A 20725-nucleotide genomic window follows, 5' to 3' on the forward strand; every position below is an offset into this window, starting at 1 on the left:
AAATTAGATGCTGAGTTTTCATGCCGTTAAGATCCAAATGTTTGCCAATATTAAGAGGAGATCTCACAAAATTCCCAGAGATGATATCCAAGTGCAATACTAAAGTCAGACGGTAATAGAAGGAAGTGCTTTCAGGGATCATTCAGAAAAGACCAAACATCTGTTCAAAGTAAGATCTTTCCTTTGTTTAGCTAGAAATAAGAAGATTGTGATGGTGATTTAATTAAGGGACTTGTTTTATAGGGATACTTGAGGACTTTAGGCCTTATGCTGATATTTGAAGTATTTTGCTATATGTGAGAGAAGGTCTGGCTAAAATTTAAGGTGAAACATTGTGTATTTAATGTTATAGCTATTGCCTAAACCTGCAGAATGTTATGTGAAAATTGATCTGAGTATTACCAAGTTTAATGAGAGAAAATTATAGACACTTGGTCTTACTAGAATTGATTATGATAAGGAACTAAATTGTAAATGTAGTCATTAGTTGTGATTTGAGGCATAGAAGCTAATTTACTTAGTACTTAAAATTGAGCCATTGTACATTTCACTGATGTTAAATAAATTGTTTTCTTGTTTAAATAACCTGCCTGATTTCTATTTCCAATGCACTACTCATTAATTCGAATCTGTAAGCCTTAAGGTAGATATTGTCACAACTGCATAACAAAAAATTTAAGTTGCTAGATTTATTCAGAATTAAGAGAGTAAAGTTCTGTGTGGTTTACTGTGTTATTTTACATAGGGAGATTCGACTCCCACCCACGAATCTGGTGGCGCAGCTAGAAACTAAATAAATTTTCCAAATTCAGTTGAGAATAAATACCAGTGAGTCAATCAAAGAAATTGGCTCTGGCCTGAGGTGATTTCTTTGTCCTGCAAGTTTTGCACACGAGCTTTATATTATTTGCGGCCATAAGTCAGAAGTATAGTAAAGGTTAAGAAGAAAGGTTTAAATGAGATAACTATAGTTTTTTCAAAGGCGAAGAAGACAAGATATATTTGAAGATTTGATAACATTTAAAATAACTATAATTTAACAATGGTGCAGCTCTCTTTAAACGACAAATGCTCAAATTTGTACCAACAATGAAGAAATAAGCCATCAATCCTACTTCAGTTTGTCTGAAGTAGGATAGATGGCAATCACAATCTCTCCCTGGTATACACTAGGGAGAGATACAGGAATGTTTATTTTTTGAACGAAAAACAATAAGATCAGCAATAAGATGTATATTAACCACAACTTCATGTTTACCTGCTTGGAGTTGATTGTGTATGAGAGAATAGGCTTGCATTAAGGTAAATGTTTATGAGCACTTGGAGATTTTATAGTTTCCTTCAGTTTTGCGAAACTATCAACTTGTTTCCCCATCTTCAATAGATAAATGCTTCCCTAAGTCTCTCCCTGGTGTATACCAAGTTAGTTGTGATTGCCATCTATTCTACTTCGGACAAACTGGATGCTCAGTAGAAAAGAGAATAAAAGAACATCAATCTCATATTTACTAAAGGAAATCTGATACATCTACTGAAAGTTCATATTGGAAAGTCCCACTATAAAAAAATTCATCCGATTTCTTAGATAAATTGAAAATGTTTCCTTACAACCCACAGATCTTATGGTGAGCTTTGATATAGAATCCCTATTTACCAACGTACCTCTTAAGGAGATATTACAGCTACTGTTAAAAGGGACCAGAAGACAGAGTTTCCATTTAGACAAAATGTAAGTGTTCTGCTATTGATTTATGAAGTCACATTTGGATTTGCTGATGGCTGTTTTGCATTATTATACATGCTTTTGCACAGGATGAATATGAAGCTGGATTCTTCTAGCAAGCCACATGCAGTAAACGGAATTTTACTCTTAATTGCTTTAGTATATCTTCCATTGAACCACGGCTTGGAAAGTGGATAAGAATTTTGGATAGAATGGGGAATGAAGGCTTCATGCTAGTGAAGATAATTTCTGTAACTCACTCAGAGTAAGTGTTTGGATCAGAAGAGTAGAAGCAATAGTCAGTTCTTGAGGTTATCCCACTCAGTACTTTTGTAATGCTGACCTTGTATGGGGTTAATTAAATGACTGCTTTCTCTGCATTTCAGTAGGGTGACTTGGAGGAAGTTCTATGTGAGAAGAAACTTGCACAAGATTGTGATTTGAGTTACCAAGAGGAGAGGTGATCTGAATAGTATATCTAGATGGAGAACTGGTTAAAAGAAAGATCAAGGGTAATTGGGAGAGTGGAAATTACGAATTTTGAAAACCACTTCGAATTCTTCACAGCTTGGTCAGTGGTATTGGAAAAGGGAAGTCAGTTGGAGTTATGGACATTAAAGTTACCTAGGAAAAGGACTTTGATTTTTGGTTAGCTAGACCAGTGCTTCCCGACCAATGTGCCATGGCCCACCAGTGTGCCGCAAAAAATTTAACCACAAAGTCCTGATTATGGGGCGACAGTACCGGAGAGCTAGGCTGCCGAGTGGTTCCCTTTTCGCTTTATTGCTCTTTTCTAGCTGTGCACGTGTGAAGGCGACCTCACAGAATGTCATAGGCGCCATTCCTCCCTCCCTCACATTTTGCATCTACGACGCAGAAGATCATTACTCTGCTTCAGTTCCACCTCGTCTGTTGTGTTATGAGAGTGCCAGTCGAGTGGTACTAGAAGCGTATCATTTTTGTAAGAACTGCGTTCAAGTGGATGTTCAGTGTTGCTAAGTGGTCTGTGTAAAACACCTTACCAGGAATGTCTTATTGCATCTTTTTCTGAATTTGTGTTTTAACAAATGTGATAGTTTGTGGAACATAAGTCGAATTGTTATTATTTGCTGACAAAGACGCTTTTTCCTGTTACTGTCGATCTATAACATTCATTTTAACTGAAGCCATAATGGTCATACAAGAAAGAAGTACCTTCGCATGATAAAATAAACACTGGCGAGTCATTTTTTTCTTATAGTTAACCATTTTTTCGTAATGTATTTTTTTTGGAATCAAAAGGTATCCGAGATATTTTCTGAACAATGGACGCTGACATTATGAGTTACAAAATGATTAATGTGTAATTTGTATAGCTTAAGCTTGGTAAATGCAGACTTTCTGTCATTAATCAGCATTTTCCTAACATAGTTTTGCGTGTTCGGTATTTTGGATGCCCTAGTTACAATGTCTATTTGATATCCTCGATTATAATGCAGTATTTTTAGTTTCATGTGATTTATATTCTTTCTATTCAATGGCTTGTTTATTTGCATATATTTTAATTCTATTAAATTTAATTTTCAGTTACCCACAATAATGGATTTTCTAAAAAAAATCAGAAAATCCATCAAATTCGCGAGCCCAAGAAAGTGAACCAAAGAAAAAGTTTAAGATGCAACATAGTCATAGACTATATAAAGAGGATTATCTGAAATTTGGTTTCGTGTGCTCCAATAATTCTTCTGTGCCTCAATGCCTCATATGCCTGGAAATTTATCAAATGAAGCGATGGTGCCAAGTAAACTACATCGACACCTTTCTACCAAGCATCCTTCATACATAGATAAGGATTTTAACTATTTTAAACATCTGCAAACTCAAATTCAAATTTCTTTCATGAGATCAGCCACAACGGTATCTAATGGAGCTCAGGAAGCAAGTTACAAAGTTGCGAGATTGATAGCCAAGAAGCCTCACACAATTGCCGAATCACTCATTTTACCAGCTTGTGTGGAAACTTTCAAAACTATGCTGGGAATCAATGAAGTAAAAGAAATTGAAAAAGTACCGCTTTCAAAGAATACGATCAGCAGGTGCATCGAAGACATGTCAGTTAGTATAGAAGGAACACTAATCCACAAAATTCGTGAAGTTAAGAAATTTTCCTTACAGGTTGATGAATCAACAGATGTTAGCAACTGTTGTCAGCTAATTGCACTTGTTCGAATTCCTGATGAGAAAGGGTTGAAAGAGCATTATTTATTCTGCAAAGAACTTCAGAAACAAACAACTGGGAAGGAAATCTTTAAAGTGATCAATGAATACTTTGATACAAACAAAATTTCATGGAAAAATTGCGTAAGTTTATGTACTAATGGCACAGCTGCAATGACAGAAAGGGTCAGAGGCTTGTCATCCGAAGTTCGGTCTGAAAACCCTGATGTTCAAATAATACACTGCTTTATTCATAGAGAAGCTCTCATGTCAAATAGTTTACCTCTAGAATTAAAGTCCACACTTAACGACATTATAAAAATGGTGAATTTGATCAAAAGTAGACCAATTCAATCGCATCTTTTTTTCAATTTTATATGATGAAATGGGATCAGAGCATCAATCTTTGTTGTTCCATACTGAAGTTCGTTGGCTGTCCAGAGGGAGAGTTCTGTCCAGAGTTCATGAGTTTTTAAAGTTCAAGAAGAATTAAAAGTATTTTTTGAGGGTAACTCTCAGTTACCCTCAAAAATATTCAGCTAAGTTGGAAGACAATTACTGGTTGCAAAAAATGGCCTACTTAGCTGACATATTTGAATACCTAAATGAACTTAATCGAAAAATGCAAGGACCGCTTGAGAATATATTAACTTGCACTGAGAAAATTAATGGATTCAAAAACAAAATTCAACTTTGGAAAGATGTGGTGAAAAATGGTTCCCTTGAAATGTTTAGTCAGTGTTGTAGTTAATCCTAAAAAAAAATTACTAGAACTTGTAGATCAACACCTATGCATGCTTGAGAGAAAGCTTCATCACTACTTTGAATTAACGGAGACAAAGAAATTCGATTGGGTTCGAAATCCATTTGCATCTTCATTAGATCAAATGGCATTCGATTTATCAGTAAAAGAAAAGGAGGAGTTATTAGACTTAAAAAGTGATCGTACCCTTGAAGTTGAGTTTAAGGATGTTCCATTATCTCAATTCTGGGTAACTGCAAAAAAGGAGTTTCCATCCATCGGCAAAAAACCTATAAACATTCTTTTACCATTTGCTACAACATACATGTGTGAACAAAGTTTCTCTTCTATGCTCACTATTGAGAATTTAAAGAGATCATCATCGAAGAGTCTTGGTCATGAATTGTGTGTAGTTCTTTCGACCATAGACCCAGATATAAAAAAGTTGTGTTCACAGAAACAAGCCCAAGTATCTCACTGAAATAAGAAGGAAATATATGTATTAACTGTGGCAAAAGAATATTGTAGATATTTATATTAATACTTAAAATGTTTATTTTGTCATTAAATTATTATTATTAGCATATTTGTACATAGTCAGCAATTCTTTTGTATATAATTAATTTTACTTTTGTATTTTCACATCATAATTTTGTAAAATAAGTGTTCTAAAAATTTAATCAAAGTTTTACTCAGTCAAATCTGACAATTTAGTTCATAGATATGATATAAAAACTATGTCAAATATCAATCATTGAGGATGTATGGATTAGGTATTTTCATTCCATTTGTTTCATTTATTTCATGCTTATGACTGCATAAGAAGACTTATCTGAAACGAATGTCTAGCTGGAATGTTTATGTATTATAATGCAAAAATATTTGAAAGAAAGATCTTATTAATTGAATCTCTGTATGAAATAGAAGAAATTAATCATGTTAGTAGAAAAATGTTCCTTCATGGTGTGTCGTGAAATTATTTATGCTTGTGAGATGTGTGGTGCCGTGAAAAAGGTTGGGAAGCACTGAGCTAGACTGCAGAAGATCTAACTTCATGGTAAGAGGTTAGATTTTTGAATTTGGGAGGGGTCAAAAGCAGAGGAATTCTAAATTAGGAATTTTTTGGCAAGAATGTCAGATCCTTTAAAGGCATAGGTGCCTTCTTGTGGTAAAAGGAATTATGAAGTAATTTGGAGAATGACAGTGGATGGACTGCAATCGATGAAGCTGCAATTTGGTTTCTTTCAAGAGTAGGTCAAGTTCAGATGTCTGTAATTGATGAGGTATGTCACTGATGTCACATATGTTGGTAAAGTGAATATGCAAGTGATTTTTCCCCCCTTTTCTTTTGTAGGGATTCTGATATATTGTACTTGGTTTGGTTTATTTGTTGGGATCAGTTTTTAAAGGAGATTTATTTTGATTACAGTTTGATGTTGTTTGTACATTTCATTTCGGTTCAGTTACAAAATGATAGAAAGGAGGCATGAAGTGAGAGGAGACAGACTTTTGACATGACACTTATAAAGATAGCAACCAATCTCCTTACCATCTGCATGGTGGCCTAAAAATTTCAAGAAGATGGATGGCATACATTTGGCTACTTATCTTTTTAAATATTTCAGCAAACCTTCACGTTAGGATCTAAGCAATAATTTCAGCTCTTATTTCACATATTGGCCACCATCAATACTGCTTTTGTTCTAATTTAACTGTGAGTAATCTCTAGCTTGGTGTGGAAAGAGTTTGCAGGATGTGAGTCACCTGGCAATGGGCAGAGGGAAATGGCAAAGAATGGTGAAACAGTATCACATACCAAAATGAAAACTGGACATATGGGCACTAAACTAATGATGATGATGAATTTCTAGCCTAACTTTTGTTAATTTATCTGTTAGTAATTTCTAGCCAACAGACAGTTTTGATGTAATAAAGTCACTTCACTGTGACTTTAGCATGTTATGTGTATTGTAATATAGCTTGTTTCTTTGTATATATGTATATACTCCAGATGATGACTATGATATGAAGGCTCAAAACATCGGGTGATTATTTTGGTTTATGATATTATAACACAACAGTTGTCTCCATAACTTATTAAAATGAATACTGATCACCATGTAATTATAATAAATAATAAATTTAATTTAATCCTTTATCCAAGTGTGAGCAAACAAAGGTTGCACCTTAAAGTATCTTCAGGACTGGAGTAAGGTGGTACAACACCTGCAAATTGTTGCAAAGGTGGAGCAAGGTCACAACACTTCTATCTCAGTATCTGCCATAATGCAAAACACATCTCCTTGCAGATATGTATAATGTTATGCATTAAGGGGAGGGCCGCTAACCAGACTAGTTTCAACCTTTATTGAGGTCTCTTCAATGGGAGCCAGGCCCGAGTGGAGATACCAGGCAGAAGTATTAGCAAGGTCATCTCTACCTATAGGAGTTGCCAAATGGTGTGTCACCTTTTTATTAAATTACTTTGGATTTAGAGAAAGATGTTAAAAGTTTATTTTTCACTTGGTTAGACTATAATAAATTTAGTTTAATCATTTATTCAAGTGTGAGCAAACAAAGTTTGCAGCTTAAAGTATCTTCAGGACTGGGGTAAGGTGGTACAACACCTGCAAATTGTTGCAAAGGTTGAGCAAACTCACAACACTTTTATCTCAGTATCTCCCATAATGCAAAACACATCTCCTTGCGGATATGTATAATGTTATGCATTAAGGGGAGGGCCACTACCCAGACTAGTTTCTACCTTTATTGAGATCTCTTCAGTGGAAGCCGGCCCGAGTGGAGATACCAGGCAGAAGCATTAGCAAGGTCATCTCTACCTATAGGAGTTGCCAAACGGTGTGTCACCTTTTTATTAAATTACTCTGGATTTAGAGAAAGATGTTAAAAGTTTATTTTTCACTTGGTTAGACTATAATAAATTTAGTTTAATCCTTTATCCAAGTGTGAGCAAACCAAGTTTGCACCTTAAAGTATCTTATGGACTGGGTAAGGTTGTACAACACCGGGCAACTCCTTGCAAGCTCACAACACTTCTATCTGGCTCCCACTGAAGAGACCTCAATAAAGGTTGAAACTAGTCTGGGTAGTGGCCCCTTAATGCATAACATTATACATATCCACAAGGAGATGTGTTTTGCATTATGGGAGATACTGAGATAGAAGTGTTGTGAGCTTGCTCCACCTTTGCGACGAGTTGCCCGGTGTTGTACCACCTTACCCCAGTCCTGAAGATACTTTAAGGTGCAAACTTTGTTTGCTCACACTTGGATAAAGGATTAAGCTAAATTTATTATAGTCTAACCAAGTGAAAAATAAACTTTTAACATCTTTCTCTAAATCCAGAGTAATTTAATAAAAAGGTGACACACCATTTGGCAACTCCTATAGGTAGAGATGACCTTGCTAATGCTTCTGCCTGATATCTCCACTCGGGCCTGGCTCCCACTGAAGAGAACTCAATAAAGGTCAAAACTAGTCTGGGTAGTGGCCCTCCCTTTAATGCATAACATCATACATATCTGCAAGGAGACATGTTTTGCATTATGGGAGATACTGAGATAGAAGTGTTGTGAGCTTGCTCCACCTTTGCAACGAGTTGCCCAGTGTTGTACCACCTTACCCCCAGTCCTTAATATACTTTAAGCTGCAAACTTTGTTTGCTCACACTTGGATAAAGGATTAAACTAAATTTATTATAGTCTAACCAAGTGAAAAATTAACTTTTAACACCATGTAATTATGAAAGAAAGGACAAGACTAAGAGATCTGGAACTGTGCCAATAACAAATATCAATTCAAAAGTACTGTATATGAAACTTCTTTAAAATGTAACATCAGTTGTCACAGAAATTTATTCTGAAATATGCCCTTAAAACTACTTATTGTAAATTTTCCAAAATAAAAAATTTAGTTTCAAACATACAATTAAAATTACTTTTATGTTTGATAGTTGGAAGTGTTTGTTTCTAGCTATGGTTGTATTGTAATAGAAGCAATGTGTTTAATATTTATTTTTTTATTTAATATTTAATTATTATATTATTTATTAATTTTATTAATAAATATTATTATATTTATTTAATATTTGAGTGTAATTTATAAAGCTTTTAAATTACACTCAAATTTTTTAGATGAAATCACCTTCATCACTTACATATGTTCTGATATAAAGCTGTCTCTTTCTTGATTCTGGATCTCTCTTTAAGTACTTATTTACCAAATTGTTGAATTCCATAAGCCTGCAATCTTTTCTCAAGTCATCCTGATTAATCAAAAAAAAAAAAAAAGTTTAATTTATTTATGAAGGAAAACTGAATATATTCTATATAAATATACAGAGGATAGTGATCTGTCAGTTATCTGATTCTTGAATGGGTTTTTGTGTGTGTGTCTCAATGTGCTTATGGGCACTAATGATGATGAATTTCTAGCCTTACTTTTGTTAATTAATCTGTTAGTAATTTCTAGACAACAGATAGTTTTGATGTAATCTGGTATGCACCATATAATAGTATCCTCAATTATACAACCATTCAATTATTTGACTGGAAAACTGCTCTCCTACTGTGGCATGCGCACGCACAGGTATGGAAATCATTTGAGATAACATTAAGATTATTTCACAATGGCATTTTTATAAAACAATATTATTCATTATCGCAGCATTAGGCCTAGAATTGTTTTTGGTAAGCTTTTTGATACTGTAAGCTTAATATATCATAATTTGAATCATATGCTTTTGTATTGTTTTGTCTAAGGCCACTAAAAGATCTAATTTAAACCAAAATGGAGATGAAAAATATTAATCTTTTATCTCTTCCATCCTATAATGGAAGTGATTAAATACATGTGCATCCCTAGTCAGAAGTTCAAAGGTATTTAATGCAGCTGGCTTGCTATTCCTCTGTTGCATATAACCCTAAGAGCAGGTATAAAATCTGCAAATATATGTATTCATGGAACTGGTTTCCCAGATTGTACAAACCTCAGTTACTAAGAGAAAAAAAAAATTGTCACCTCTGAATGATACCACTAACTCTCCTTCAGTTCAAAAGGGATATATAAAGGTTCTGCGCATCATATGAGATTCAAATCTAGGTGTTTCCACTCAAGGGGCTAATGTAGTGAAATCCCTGTAATGGTATCCCATAAATGAACTATGGAGACTCTTCTCTCATAGAATATTGAAAATATTTAAAAAAAAAAACTCAAATTTAAAATTTTTTTAAATTTTAAAACAGGTACTTGGAGCACCACCCAAATGTGAGAGCAATATTCTACAGTCTGACAGATTTGGGATTTGTATAGAGTTAGCTGGACAGCTGAAAATAATGTCTTGTGGGGGAAAAAAAAAAAAAAAAAAACCAATGGTAAGATTTGAAGCGTCTGTAGAATGGTTAGAGTTAAGCATCAATTCAAGAAGAGAGAGATGTGGACTCTTGAGCTGAGTTATCACAGGGAAGAAGTATTAAGATCTTTACTCTGTGGAGGGGAAAAAAATTGAATTTCTGAAGCACAGAAGATGAATAGGTTGTCATTACATTGAAGGATGGTATGGAGATCAATATTTAGGACTTTGGTCATAGAAGATCTTGAAGCTTGGGATGTTTGAGCATTGCAAGGTGTGTCACATGAATAGGAGAATAGAGAATGCTATCACCAGCAAACCTATCAATGGTTATCTAGTCCTTGTACTCATATGACAAACTTTGCTATGCAAGAAGATCATTCATGGGGTATGATGAAGAAGACAGATCATACAATAGATTCCTGAGAATACTTGCATTGGTAACTAAATCTGAAGAAGAACACTACACCATATATGTAACGAATGACCCAAGAGAAAATTGGAGATTCAATTACAAAAGTGCAAGGCAGTTCATAAGATGGCAATTTCCTGAGCAGCCTCTATGCTAGACCCTATCATACACTTAGATTTTCTTACTTATATTTCAGATTTTGAATTTTTTTAAGTTTCAATGAAATTCTACCTCACTATTTTACTTATCATTAATATCATATTCATTCATCACGATCTACATTCACAATTTCGACTTCACTGCCAAATAGAGCAAAGGTAGGCAGTGATATCCTCATATGTTCATTAATGTCATCATTAATTACTGTCTTAATTTAAAAAAGCTGCAGTCAAAAACACATTCTGGTGGGAAGGGACCCCATAGAAATAAAGGTTTGCTTATGTTTTTACATGAATATTAGTTACTAATAATGTTAATAAGCTAATACTTCATTTACTGTTTTAGTAGGCACTATCAGAGTGAACAAGATACAACAGCAATTTGAAAAATAATTCAGTTGAAAGAAAGACTTGTGGTTATTATGTGTTAATAATGCTGATAGTGAGTGAATTGTTTTTAGCACTGCCATCTGGTTTATATATAAACTTTTTATATATAAAAAGTTTGTATATAAAATATCTATTAATAAATAAATATCAATAAATAAAAATCTTGATTTTTTTTTTAATGGCTATCCCCATCCAGAATTTGGTTTTATAGATTGTGGCTGATTATAACCTCACAAGATTTTTTTACTGCATATTTATAAGCACAATGATCTAGTAATGATATTCTGTTACAGTGAATCTGATTTATTAACAAGGCATTATCAGCTAATCCTGATTTATTTAGAGAAAGTTTTCGAACAAGTTACAATTTTGAAGATTACAGAAATAGTCTTTGAGTTTAAAAAAATAAATAAATATTTACCTTAGGCTTACACATCATTATGTAGAGATTACCATCACTACCTCTAATAGTAATTTTCTTGGGTTTTTGCAATGATGGGAGTATTTCCACCTGAAGAAAATAAATTTAAATCTATAGATTTAAATACAAATTTAAATCTATGCTTATAAACACTAGCATTTATAACTCATTATTCACTCAAAGTAAATGAGTTATATTCATTTACTTTGAGTTAATGTTCTTGGAAAATTCTTCATTTTCAATGGAATATTTTTACATATATGCATATTGTTGCATGCATGTAAAAATGCATGCAAATTAAATTAAATGTTTTCTAAAAAGTACACAAAAATAATTGCTAATGTTCAAGGAATATACCAGTCAAGGTCAATTTAAAATAGGTTGGAGTGTCATTATCAAATAAATTAAAGTCTACAGATAATAAAAGGAAGGATAATATGGATCTGTTCATATTTTATTGCCAAATACAAAAACTGAAAAGTTTTAAAATTTACTAGAGAGCTTATGAAAATATAAGCTTCCTTGGCTTGCACTACTTCAAAGACATGAAGTAGTAATAAATTCTACTATTATTAGTAGACTTTATACTACTAATAAATTTATTAGTAGTATTTCCAATACTACTAATAAATCTGCCCCAAGAATCTTAGTGAGCTTTTCTTACAATATTTTTTTTTTAGTTCTGTAAACTTCTATCAACTCTGGTGTTTGTTTCTGCAAGTACATCTTTGAGTTTTTTTTTTTTTTTTTTTTTTTTTTTTTTGTCTTCCAAAGCTGTTGCTATTTATCCCAAATTTTCAGTCCTTTTTCCTCTTGATCTTTGTTTTGGTAACAAGAACCTCTTCTGCTGTTTGTTTGATTAATTTTCTTCTTATCCATTTTATCCATTCTTCATTTATGTCAGTAGAGACATTTCATTTATTTATTTAGCTAATAACATCTCATACAGATAGAAAATGATAAGAGAATAAACAGATGGAACTATTACATAAAACAAAAAAAGCACTAGTTTAACAGTAAGATTATGAATCTACAATAAAATTTCAGATTCATATATTTAATTTAATATCAAAAAATTACATAAGTTTAATAAGATTAATGGTCTGGCTAAGCTGCCACAATCACAGTATGGAGAATCATTCCATTTCCTTTTGTGGAGCATCTCTTTGCATCTTCCATGTCTTGTCCTGATCCAGTTAAGTGCGGACCATAGATGCCTTGGAAGATCAAAACTCTTTATTCTGGCAGTTGTATCATAACATCTAAGGTAGAGGTTTAGTTTGGCCAATATAGTTTCCAGGCTGAAGTAATATCAGCAGATTCATGCAACAGCACTTCTCTAGGCAGGTTCTCTAGATTTCAGTCTCTGAGTAGCTGTGTGGAAGATTTTGTATATTGACAAGCCACCATTCTCAATCATTTTATTCCATAAGTTGCGTAAAACCTTTTTCTTGCATAGTGGAGGAGGAGCAATATTCCTATTTGTTGGAAGCCAGTAAGTTGGTACTGATCTTATTGTTCGAGAGATGTCTCATAGCCTAATTTGAGATGGACATCAATGAATGGGATACAATCAATTGGAATTAGTGGAATACGCTAATTCCAATTGTCAGAATGTTTAAGTGATTTTTGAAACTCAAGGATCTGTCAAGAATTACTCCATGATACTTTGTGGTTCTGTTGTATTTTTCCATGCTATTTCTAAAGTACTTTAGAAGTATAGTTTGATTGGTTGTTATTTATTATTAAAGCAGTGATTTCCATTTTCTGAAGATTGGGGTTGTAAGCATAAATATTTAAAGTAGATGTCAAGTTTTCATAAGTTCTCTGTTAGTATATTTTCTTCAACTTGAAAGATGGTGCTCTGAGTTGCAGTTGTAGTGTCATTTGCATATATAAATATCTATGAGACTGTGATGTGGATGTCGTAAGTGTGTATAGAATGAGGAAGGACATAGCATAATTTTTGTAAACATGCATTGAACTGTGGATGTCTTGGTACAAGAAATAAAACACCTATCATGGGCCCACTCTTTACTTTGATAACCAAAAACGCAGCCGACATGCATGCAATCTGTATGCATTCTTAATTTTTGAAATGGTTTTTTGTTATGATTTTTGTATGAAGTTGGTAATTGGTAACAAAATTTGTATGGATGATTTATGCTGAGTCAACTGTAGATGTGATATGTTTATGCCAGTAGTCAGTGAATCAAGAAAGAAATTCAGCTTGATAAAAGACTTACCTACTGAACTACTAAACGTTAGCAATTATATATTTAGTTTAATCCTTTATCCAAGCGTGAGCAAACAAAGTTTGTGCCTGAAGTATTTTCAGGACTGGGGCAACTCGTGGTAAAGGTGGAATAAGTTCTAATCACTTGTCCTAGTATCTCCCATAATGAAAGCACATTTCCTTGCGGACATGTATAATGCTATGCATTAAGGGAAGGACCACTACTCAGACCAGTTTCGACCTTTATTGAGGTCTCATCAGTGGGAGCCAGACCAGGATGCCAGACCCAGAGGTGGTGGGTCTGGCTCCCACTAATAAGGCCTCAATGAAGGTCGAAACCAGTCTGGGTAGTGGCCCTTCCCTTAATGTATAGCATTATACATGTCCGCAAGGAAATGTGCTTTCATTATGGGAGATACTAGGACAAGTTATCAGAACTTATTCCACCTTTACCACGAGTTGCCCTGGTCCTGAAAATACTTCAGGCACAAACTTTGTTTGCTCACACTTGGATAAAAGATTAAACTAAATATATAATTGGTAGCATAGCCAAGTGAAAAAAATTCCATCTACTAAAAGTTAGATTTCGTTATTACTTGCCAAAAGGCAAGATCTTTTTTGCAACAGAATATTATCCTTTGTTTATCTTGTGGCTCTGAAATTATTTTAAAAGTTCTTTATATTGTTGAGTTTAGAGAACAGGTAGAATTATTAATGATATCCTCTTGTTTGCCTCTATAATTTCTTCTGCTATTGTCCAAACTTGCAAAAAAATTTAAGTAGCATGCATCTCACCATCCATTTGCAGTCCAGTTTTGCCCTGACTGTATTACTATTACTTCTCTTCATTTATCTGTATCCTCTGTCCAGTAAAACAGGCTTTCTTCATCAGTGTTTCATAGCAGCTAAAATTTGCATTAATTTAAAAGGAGAATTAACAGTCTCTTTCCATCTCTCTAAACTTGATCCTACCTAGAGTGCTAGTGTACCATAGCTTTCAACCTTTCATGGTTGCTAAAGGGGGAAAAAAAATTCAACATGTCTCTTATATTGTGTCTCTTTTTTTTTTTTTTCTTTTTCCATTGTCTATAAAGGATTACTTTTAAGACCGAGAGAAAACTTGCATTCATCAACTAAAAGAAAAGTGAATCACTCCATGATACTTTGTGGTTGTGTTGCATTTTTATCATGCTATTTCTAAAGTACTTTAGAAGCTTAGTTAAACAACTGTCAGGCCAGTGCAACCTAATTTAAACCCCTAGGCAGGGCGCATCAAAGCACTGCTTATAAATTAATGAAATATTTGAATAAATCAGAAAAGGAAATGCATAAATTTCAGGAATGAGTGGAATGGAACATTACAAACAACTATGGTACAATCCATCCCTTAATAAAGAAGAAACAGAAAATGAACATGTAAATAAATACAGGAACAGATTTATTAAAGATGGTGAAATTGGAAAATGCTTCATCAACAATAAAATACAGAAAAGCAGAAGAAATGATGGAATCATCTCAGAGTTAATTAAGTATAGTGATACTGCTTTTAAAGTAAGTATTTTAAAGTAAGTTGAATCTGTTAAATAGTTATTGGATTACCTGCAACATATTCCAAGAATAGGAAAAGGCTAAAAAAATATCAGTTTTTAAGAAGGGAGATAGAAGCTTATGTGTAAATTACAGGGACTTTAGCTTATTAAATACAGCATGTAAATTGTATAGTAAGATTTCAAATAAAAGACTAGTCACTACTGCTGATAGTTTGTTATTAGAGGAACAGGCTTGATTTAAGAAAGGTCAAAATTGTATTGATGATGTATTCACACTAAAACAAATCATAGAAAAAAGATGAGAATCTAATTTTCAGGTTCACCTGGCATTTATATATTATGTTTTATGTATTATGCCTTTGACCAGGTAAAGACAAATATTATAGAATACAATAGAACACTAAGGCTATTCAAAACAGTTATTAAATGCAATTAAGAGTGCATATAAAAATACAACTAAAAAATCATAAATATTAATTAATACATAGCAGAAAAAATAGAAACTAATCAGGGTGTCCTGCAGTAATGTAGTCTTCCTTCTACCCTATTTAGTGTGTGTGTGTGTGAGAGAGAGAGAGAGACCAAATATACTGTATATATATATATAGATGACCTAATAAGAAAGTAGAAATGAAATCTGTAATCAAACAATGCTTCTGCTAATGATCAAATCATCATACACAATTCAGAAGACATTTACAACAACTAGCTAGTGAATACAATTTACTAATTTCATTAAAGAAAACTAAAACTATGGTATTCTGGGATAAATATTGCTTGAAAATCAAACTCCAAAACAAGTAACACCTTTTCACTATTTATTTTCAATGATGAGTCTCTTGACTCCATGGAGGCCTGAATAATAACAATAATTTTCAATATTTATTATCTACATTATAGATAATGATGCAGATAATAAATTACACCATTTTAAAGCAATGTGTGGTACTATAAGACGAAAAACAAAATGAAATTTCTTAGAGCAGTTAAGCAATGTACAAGAACGGATAGAATATGGAAGAAGGAAGACCACCAAAGGAAGCAATAAAACATAAACATTAAATAATGGCATAGTCTTTTAGATGCTAAACGCTTTTAGACTATAAGTTGAAAGAAGATTATGATGATGTGGCAGGAACTCAAAAGTTCACTGCATTGATTGTTTTATATCATATACATGACAAAATATTTTCAGCAAAAACAGAGACTATATGAAATATGAGGCTAAGAAAAGAGGAAGAAAAACAAGCCAGGCTCAAGATAAAACAGACGTTTCTAGTACCAGACATTTACTTCAAGCCAAAGAGTCAAAAAAGCATGGGAATATAGCAAGGATCTACATTAAAGTTTTATGTATTCAGAAATGGCTTGTGATGAGGTTCTCAGAGAAAAATATCCAAAAAACTACAATTATATATGGTGTAAATGGGACATTATACATAGAAAGATATAGCCTATACTTAAGTTATAAGACAGGTGTCAGAAGTGAAGGGGATACCTGGAAGACAGTTTGCAGTAACAAAGGTTATGCCTGATTCATCAATTATATGGATAGCGTTATAAAGGAAATTGGCACTAAATCTGAGGGACCACTTATCTTCTTCTTTCATGAGTGCCACAATATCAAAATTGGAGATAGTACAAGATATTCACTTTAAGCCAAGGAGTCAAAAAAGCAAAGGAATATAACAAGATTCTATATTCAAGTTGTGTGTATTCAGAAATTCAACTCAGCTCCTTATGCAAGATGCTATATTGCTTATTTTTGTGGATCCTTTAAAGAAAATGCAAATTAACGGAAACAGCAACAGTGAATATTTAAAAAAAAAAAGAAGAACAACGGTGAGTGTTCATAATTCATGTTGTATTAGTCTTTCTTTCAGGGTTACATGTTTATCAGCAATTCATTATAAACAATTATGGAGAAACACTACTGTGTTAGAGAACTTCTTTAATTAGGTTAAAATAAAATTGGATGTTTTGAACTTTACATTGAGGTCATCCTTAGGAATATATATATATATATATATGAAAGAATGATTATTAACTCCGTTAACATACATATTTTTATGAAGAATTGAATGACTAAACTGAAATTTAAGTAAAAAAGGTTTTAATATAAAAACACGACTAGTTTTGGCCTGTAACTTCATCAGGTGACATTATAAAAGAAAGAAAAAAGAAAAAACACTAAACACTGAAGGTTAAAAGACTATGAACAACATAGAGAGTCTCTATACATAATTAGCATGAAAATGTTGTAGTTGTATTTAAAGCTGTTCTTTCGTTTGTTGCATTGTTGGGAGAGTGCATGCTTGCAGCATCACGTGAACGCCAGTACATGATTACAGCTGAATGACTATCTGGGAGGTTGTAGCTCAAGTTATTATTTAGATGAACAGGATTGAAGATGATTTCTCTAGATTCCACAATTTTTCTCTCTAATTAATCATTGCAACGGAAGATGTTAGTAGATATTTTTCCCAGCAGACTTTGTGACTTTGGTTTTCATCATTAGGATTAGCCGAGAAAAGGATATGACTTGAAAACCAAAGTCACAAAATCTGCTGGGAAAAATCTACTAACATCTTCTGTTGCAATGATGAACGAGAGAGAAAAATCGTGGAATCTAGAGAAATCATCTTCAATCCTGTTCATCTAAATAATAACTTGAGCTACAACCTCCCAGATAGTCATTCAGCTGTAATCATGTACTGGCGTTCACGTGATGCTGCAAGCATGCACTCTCCCAACAATGCAACAAACGAAAGAACAGCTTTAAATACAACTACAACATTTTCATGCTAATTATGTATAGAGACTCTCTATGTTGTTCATAGTCTTTTAACCTTCAGTGTTTAGTGTTTTTTCTTTTTTCTTTCTTTTATAATGTCACCTGATGAAGTTACAGGCCAAAACTAGTCGTGTTTTTATATTAAAACCTTTTTTACTTAAATCTCGGTTCTAGTCATTCAATTCTTCATAAAAAAAAAAAAAATATATATATATATATATATATATATAAATGTACACTACAGTGGGCTAAATATAGCTGCTTTGGTCAACCACTGGTCATAGCCTGACCTCTAGTGAGAAAAAAAATTAAACATCGATGGTTACTTTAAAGTTCTGGTCATTGTCTGATACTCACCAGATCTTAATCAAATTAAATTCCTGTTCTTTAGGTATCCGAAATATGTGCGATGTGTCTGTTTGAAAAATTGTAGTTTTATATATATATATATATATATATATATATATATCCAGTATCCAGGTAGATACTTAACAGGGTGCATCGTGAGAATATATGGCCAGCCTGGCTGGCCGAGTGGTTAGCGTATCTGCTTTCCAGCCAACAGGCTGCAGATTCGAATCTCACCGTGGGCATGGATGTTTATGATTGTCTGTGGAAATGCTAGTGGTGGTGGTCAGTGGTAGATGGCATTGTGGTCAGTTGGAGGACTGAGTGGTGGAAACAGAGCTGTAGAGCAGGTGCCCTCTCTGCATTCCTTTAAAGGCTATGTGGAGGTCTCCTCTCAGTTATACAGTTTTGACCTTAACAGTCAGATATGAATATTCAATAACCGGGGGGGGGGAACTGTTACAACATCTTTGCGATAACATAAGCAGTTTAACAGTGGTAATAATCAAATGTTGCATCAGAAATATACACAAGTGCCTACAGTTTCTTTCTTATATTCTCATATAATCTCTCTCTACTACTTTGAAAGTGCTATACTTTCTATAACATAGAAGAATTAATCTTTACTTTGATATTAATTTTCTATTTTATAATACATAATACTATATTAATAGAAATGGAAAAAAGAAAGTAAAATATTCAAAGAAATTTAAATGGGTGTTGTTCCCTGATTATGGAAGGGGATTGAAGTAAACAGAACATAGTGTGACTGCTACTCAATATTCAAACTAGGCACCACACTCCATCCATTCACCATGCAAAGAATAATAGAATGTTTCTCTCTCTCTAAAACATCAACATGAAAAGTATTCATTTGCAAAACATTTAACAATACAATCTCACCAATCTACTAAGCTGCACATGCACAGACATACATACATGTATGCATGTATGTATTTTTAAAATGTATCACAACAACCGAGTAAAAGCCGATTATCACATCTATAGCCTAAATGACGAGGCGTCTCTAATGAACATACAAAGGAATTTTAAAAAAAACATTGAAGAAAATAGGATTGAAAATAAACAGGTTAGTGTTCCTCAAACGTAAGTTCCATTCAGTTTTTCCCAATTTCATCTCTTTTCAAGAAAAGATAATAACGGAACACGCTAAAAGAATTTACCGTAAAGCTAAGATGGATCTCCTCAACGAAAGAATTTCATACACAAAACAAAACGCTGTTTAGCTTTTTTGTTCAGCACAAAAAAGATCCTTAACTCAAAAACTTGAAGAAATTATGGATAATGTTAACTTACATGATTTTATCATTAGCAGTGAAGAACAAGCCACACAAATACAAAACAAGAATAAATATACTCTTATCAGGAAATTTAACAATCTAAAAAGGATACAAAACAGATCTGGTCATAGTGAAGCCCGTATTAATCCTGAAAAAGTTGTAGTGAACAAATCTTCTCATATTTTAACGGATGCGGAAACGGATATTCTTAGCAAAGGTCTCAATTTCATTCCCTCACCAAAATTTATCCCTAAAGAATCTCTCCTTACAAAAATAGAAAAGGCAAGTACACTCATTCCTAATCATTTCTAATCAAAGGCAAAACTTCTTCGTATTGAATCGATTTTCATTATAAATAATGCTAAACCTCCAACAGATAATATTTCTCTGGCTGAAAGACAAGCCCTAAAAAATCTAAATCAGAACAGTAGCATTATTATTTTACCTGCGGATAAAGGCAATTCCACGGTCATCCTCAACTCCGAAGATTACCACAACAAAATGCTTCAATTACTTGGAGATAGTTCGACATATTCAATTCTTCAGGAAGATCCTACAAGAGAATTACAAAACCGTACAAACAACTTGTTAAAGACTGCGAGTGAACTTCCTCATAATGTTCACCTCTCTTTACGCTCTCTACAACCTCTTATCCCACGCATCTATAGAGTTCTCAAAATATATAAAGAAAACATCCCTCTTCGCCCAATTGTAGAAGGATTTGACTCACCTACGAACTTTCAAAATATCTAGCAAAGTACCTCAAGTGTTTCTCCAATAAATCTTCATCTTTCATCAAAAACACCACAGATTTTGTTTTGCATATAAAAGATATTCCCATCAATGAAAATGACATTCTAACAAGTTTTGACATTATTTCTTTATTTACTAACGTTCCTATGGACAAGGTACTTACATTACTAAAGGACAAATTATCCAAAAAAAATGTTTACTTTATTAAAATATTGCATTCATTCTGGTTACTTCAGATATCAGGACTCCGTTTACCAACAAAAACAAGGCCTGGCAATCGGCAATCCTTTGTCCCCAGTTCTAGCTAACATCTTCCTTGAAGATTTTGAA

The 20725-nt window shown here is 33.2% G+C and overlaps 1 protein-coding gene across 1 annotated transcript in view; it reads right to left on the bottom strand.

Moving 5' to 3' along the window:
• LOC150101877 (serine/threonine-protein kinase ATR-like) overlaps nucleotides 1-20725 on the bottom strand; it is an 860597-nt gene that overhangs the window by 86124 nt on the left and 753748 nt on the right. Inside the window, exons 53-54 of the mRNA XM_090399924.1 lie at nucleotides 11414-11503; nucleotides 8839-8946 (exon numbers count right to left, since the gene is read on the bottom strand). Coding sequence (XP_090256050.1) covers nucleotides 8839-8946; nucleotides 11414-11503 — 198 coding nt within the window. The remainder of the gene's footprint in view (nucleotides 1-8838; nucleotides 8947-11413; nucleotides 11504-20725) is intronic.

Source organism: Typopeltis vanoorti, chromosome 11 (genome assembly GCF_054136105.1).
Source record: "Typopeltis vanoorti isolate ZY-2024b chromosome 11, IOZ_Tvanoo_1.0, whole genome shotgun sequence".
Taxonomy (NCBI): domain Eukaryota; kingdom Metazoa; phylum Arthropoda; class Arachnida; order Uropygi; family Thelyphonidae; genus Typopeltis; species Typopeltis vanoorti.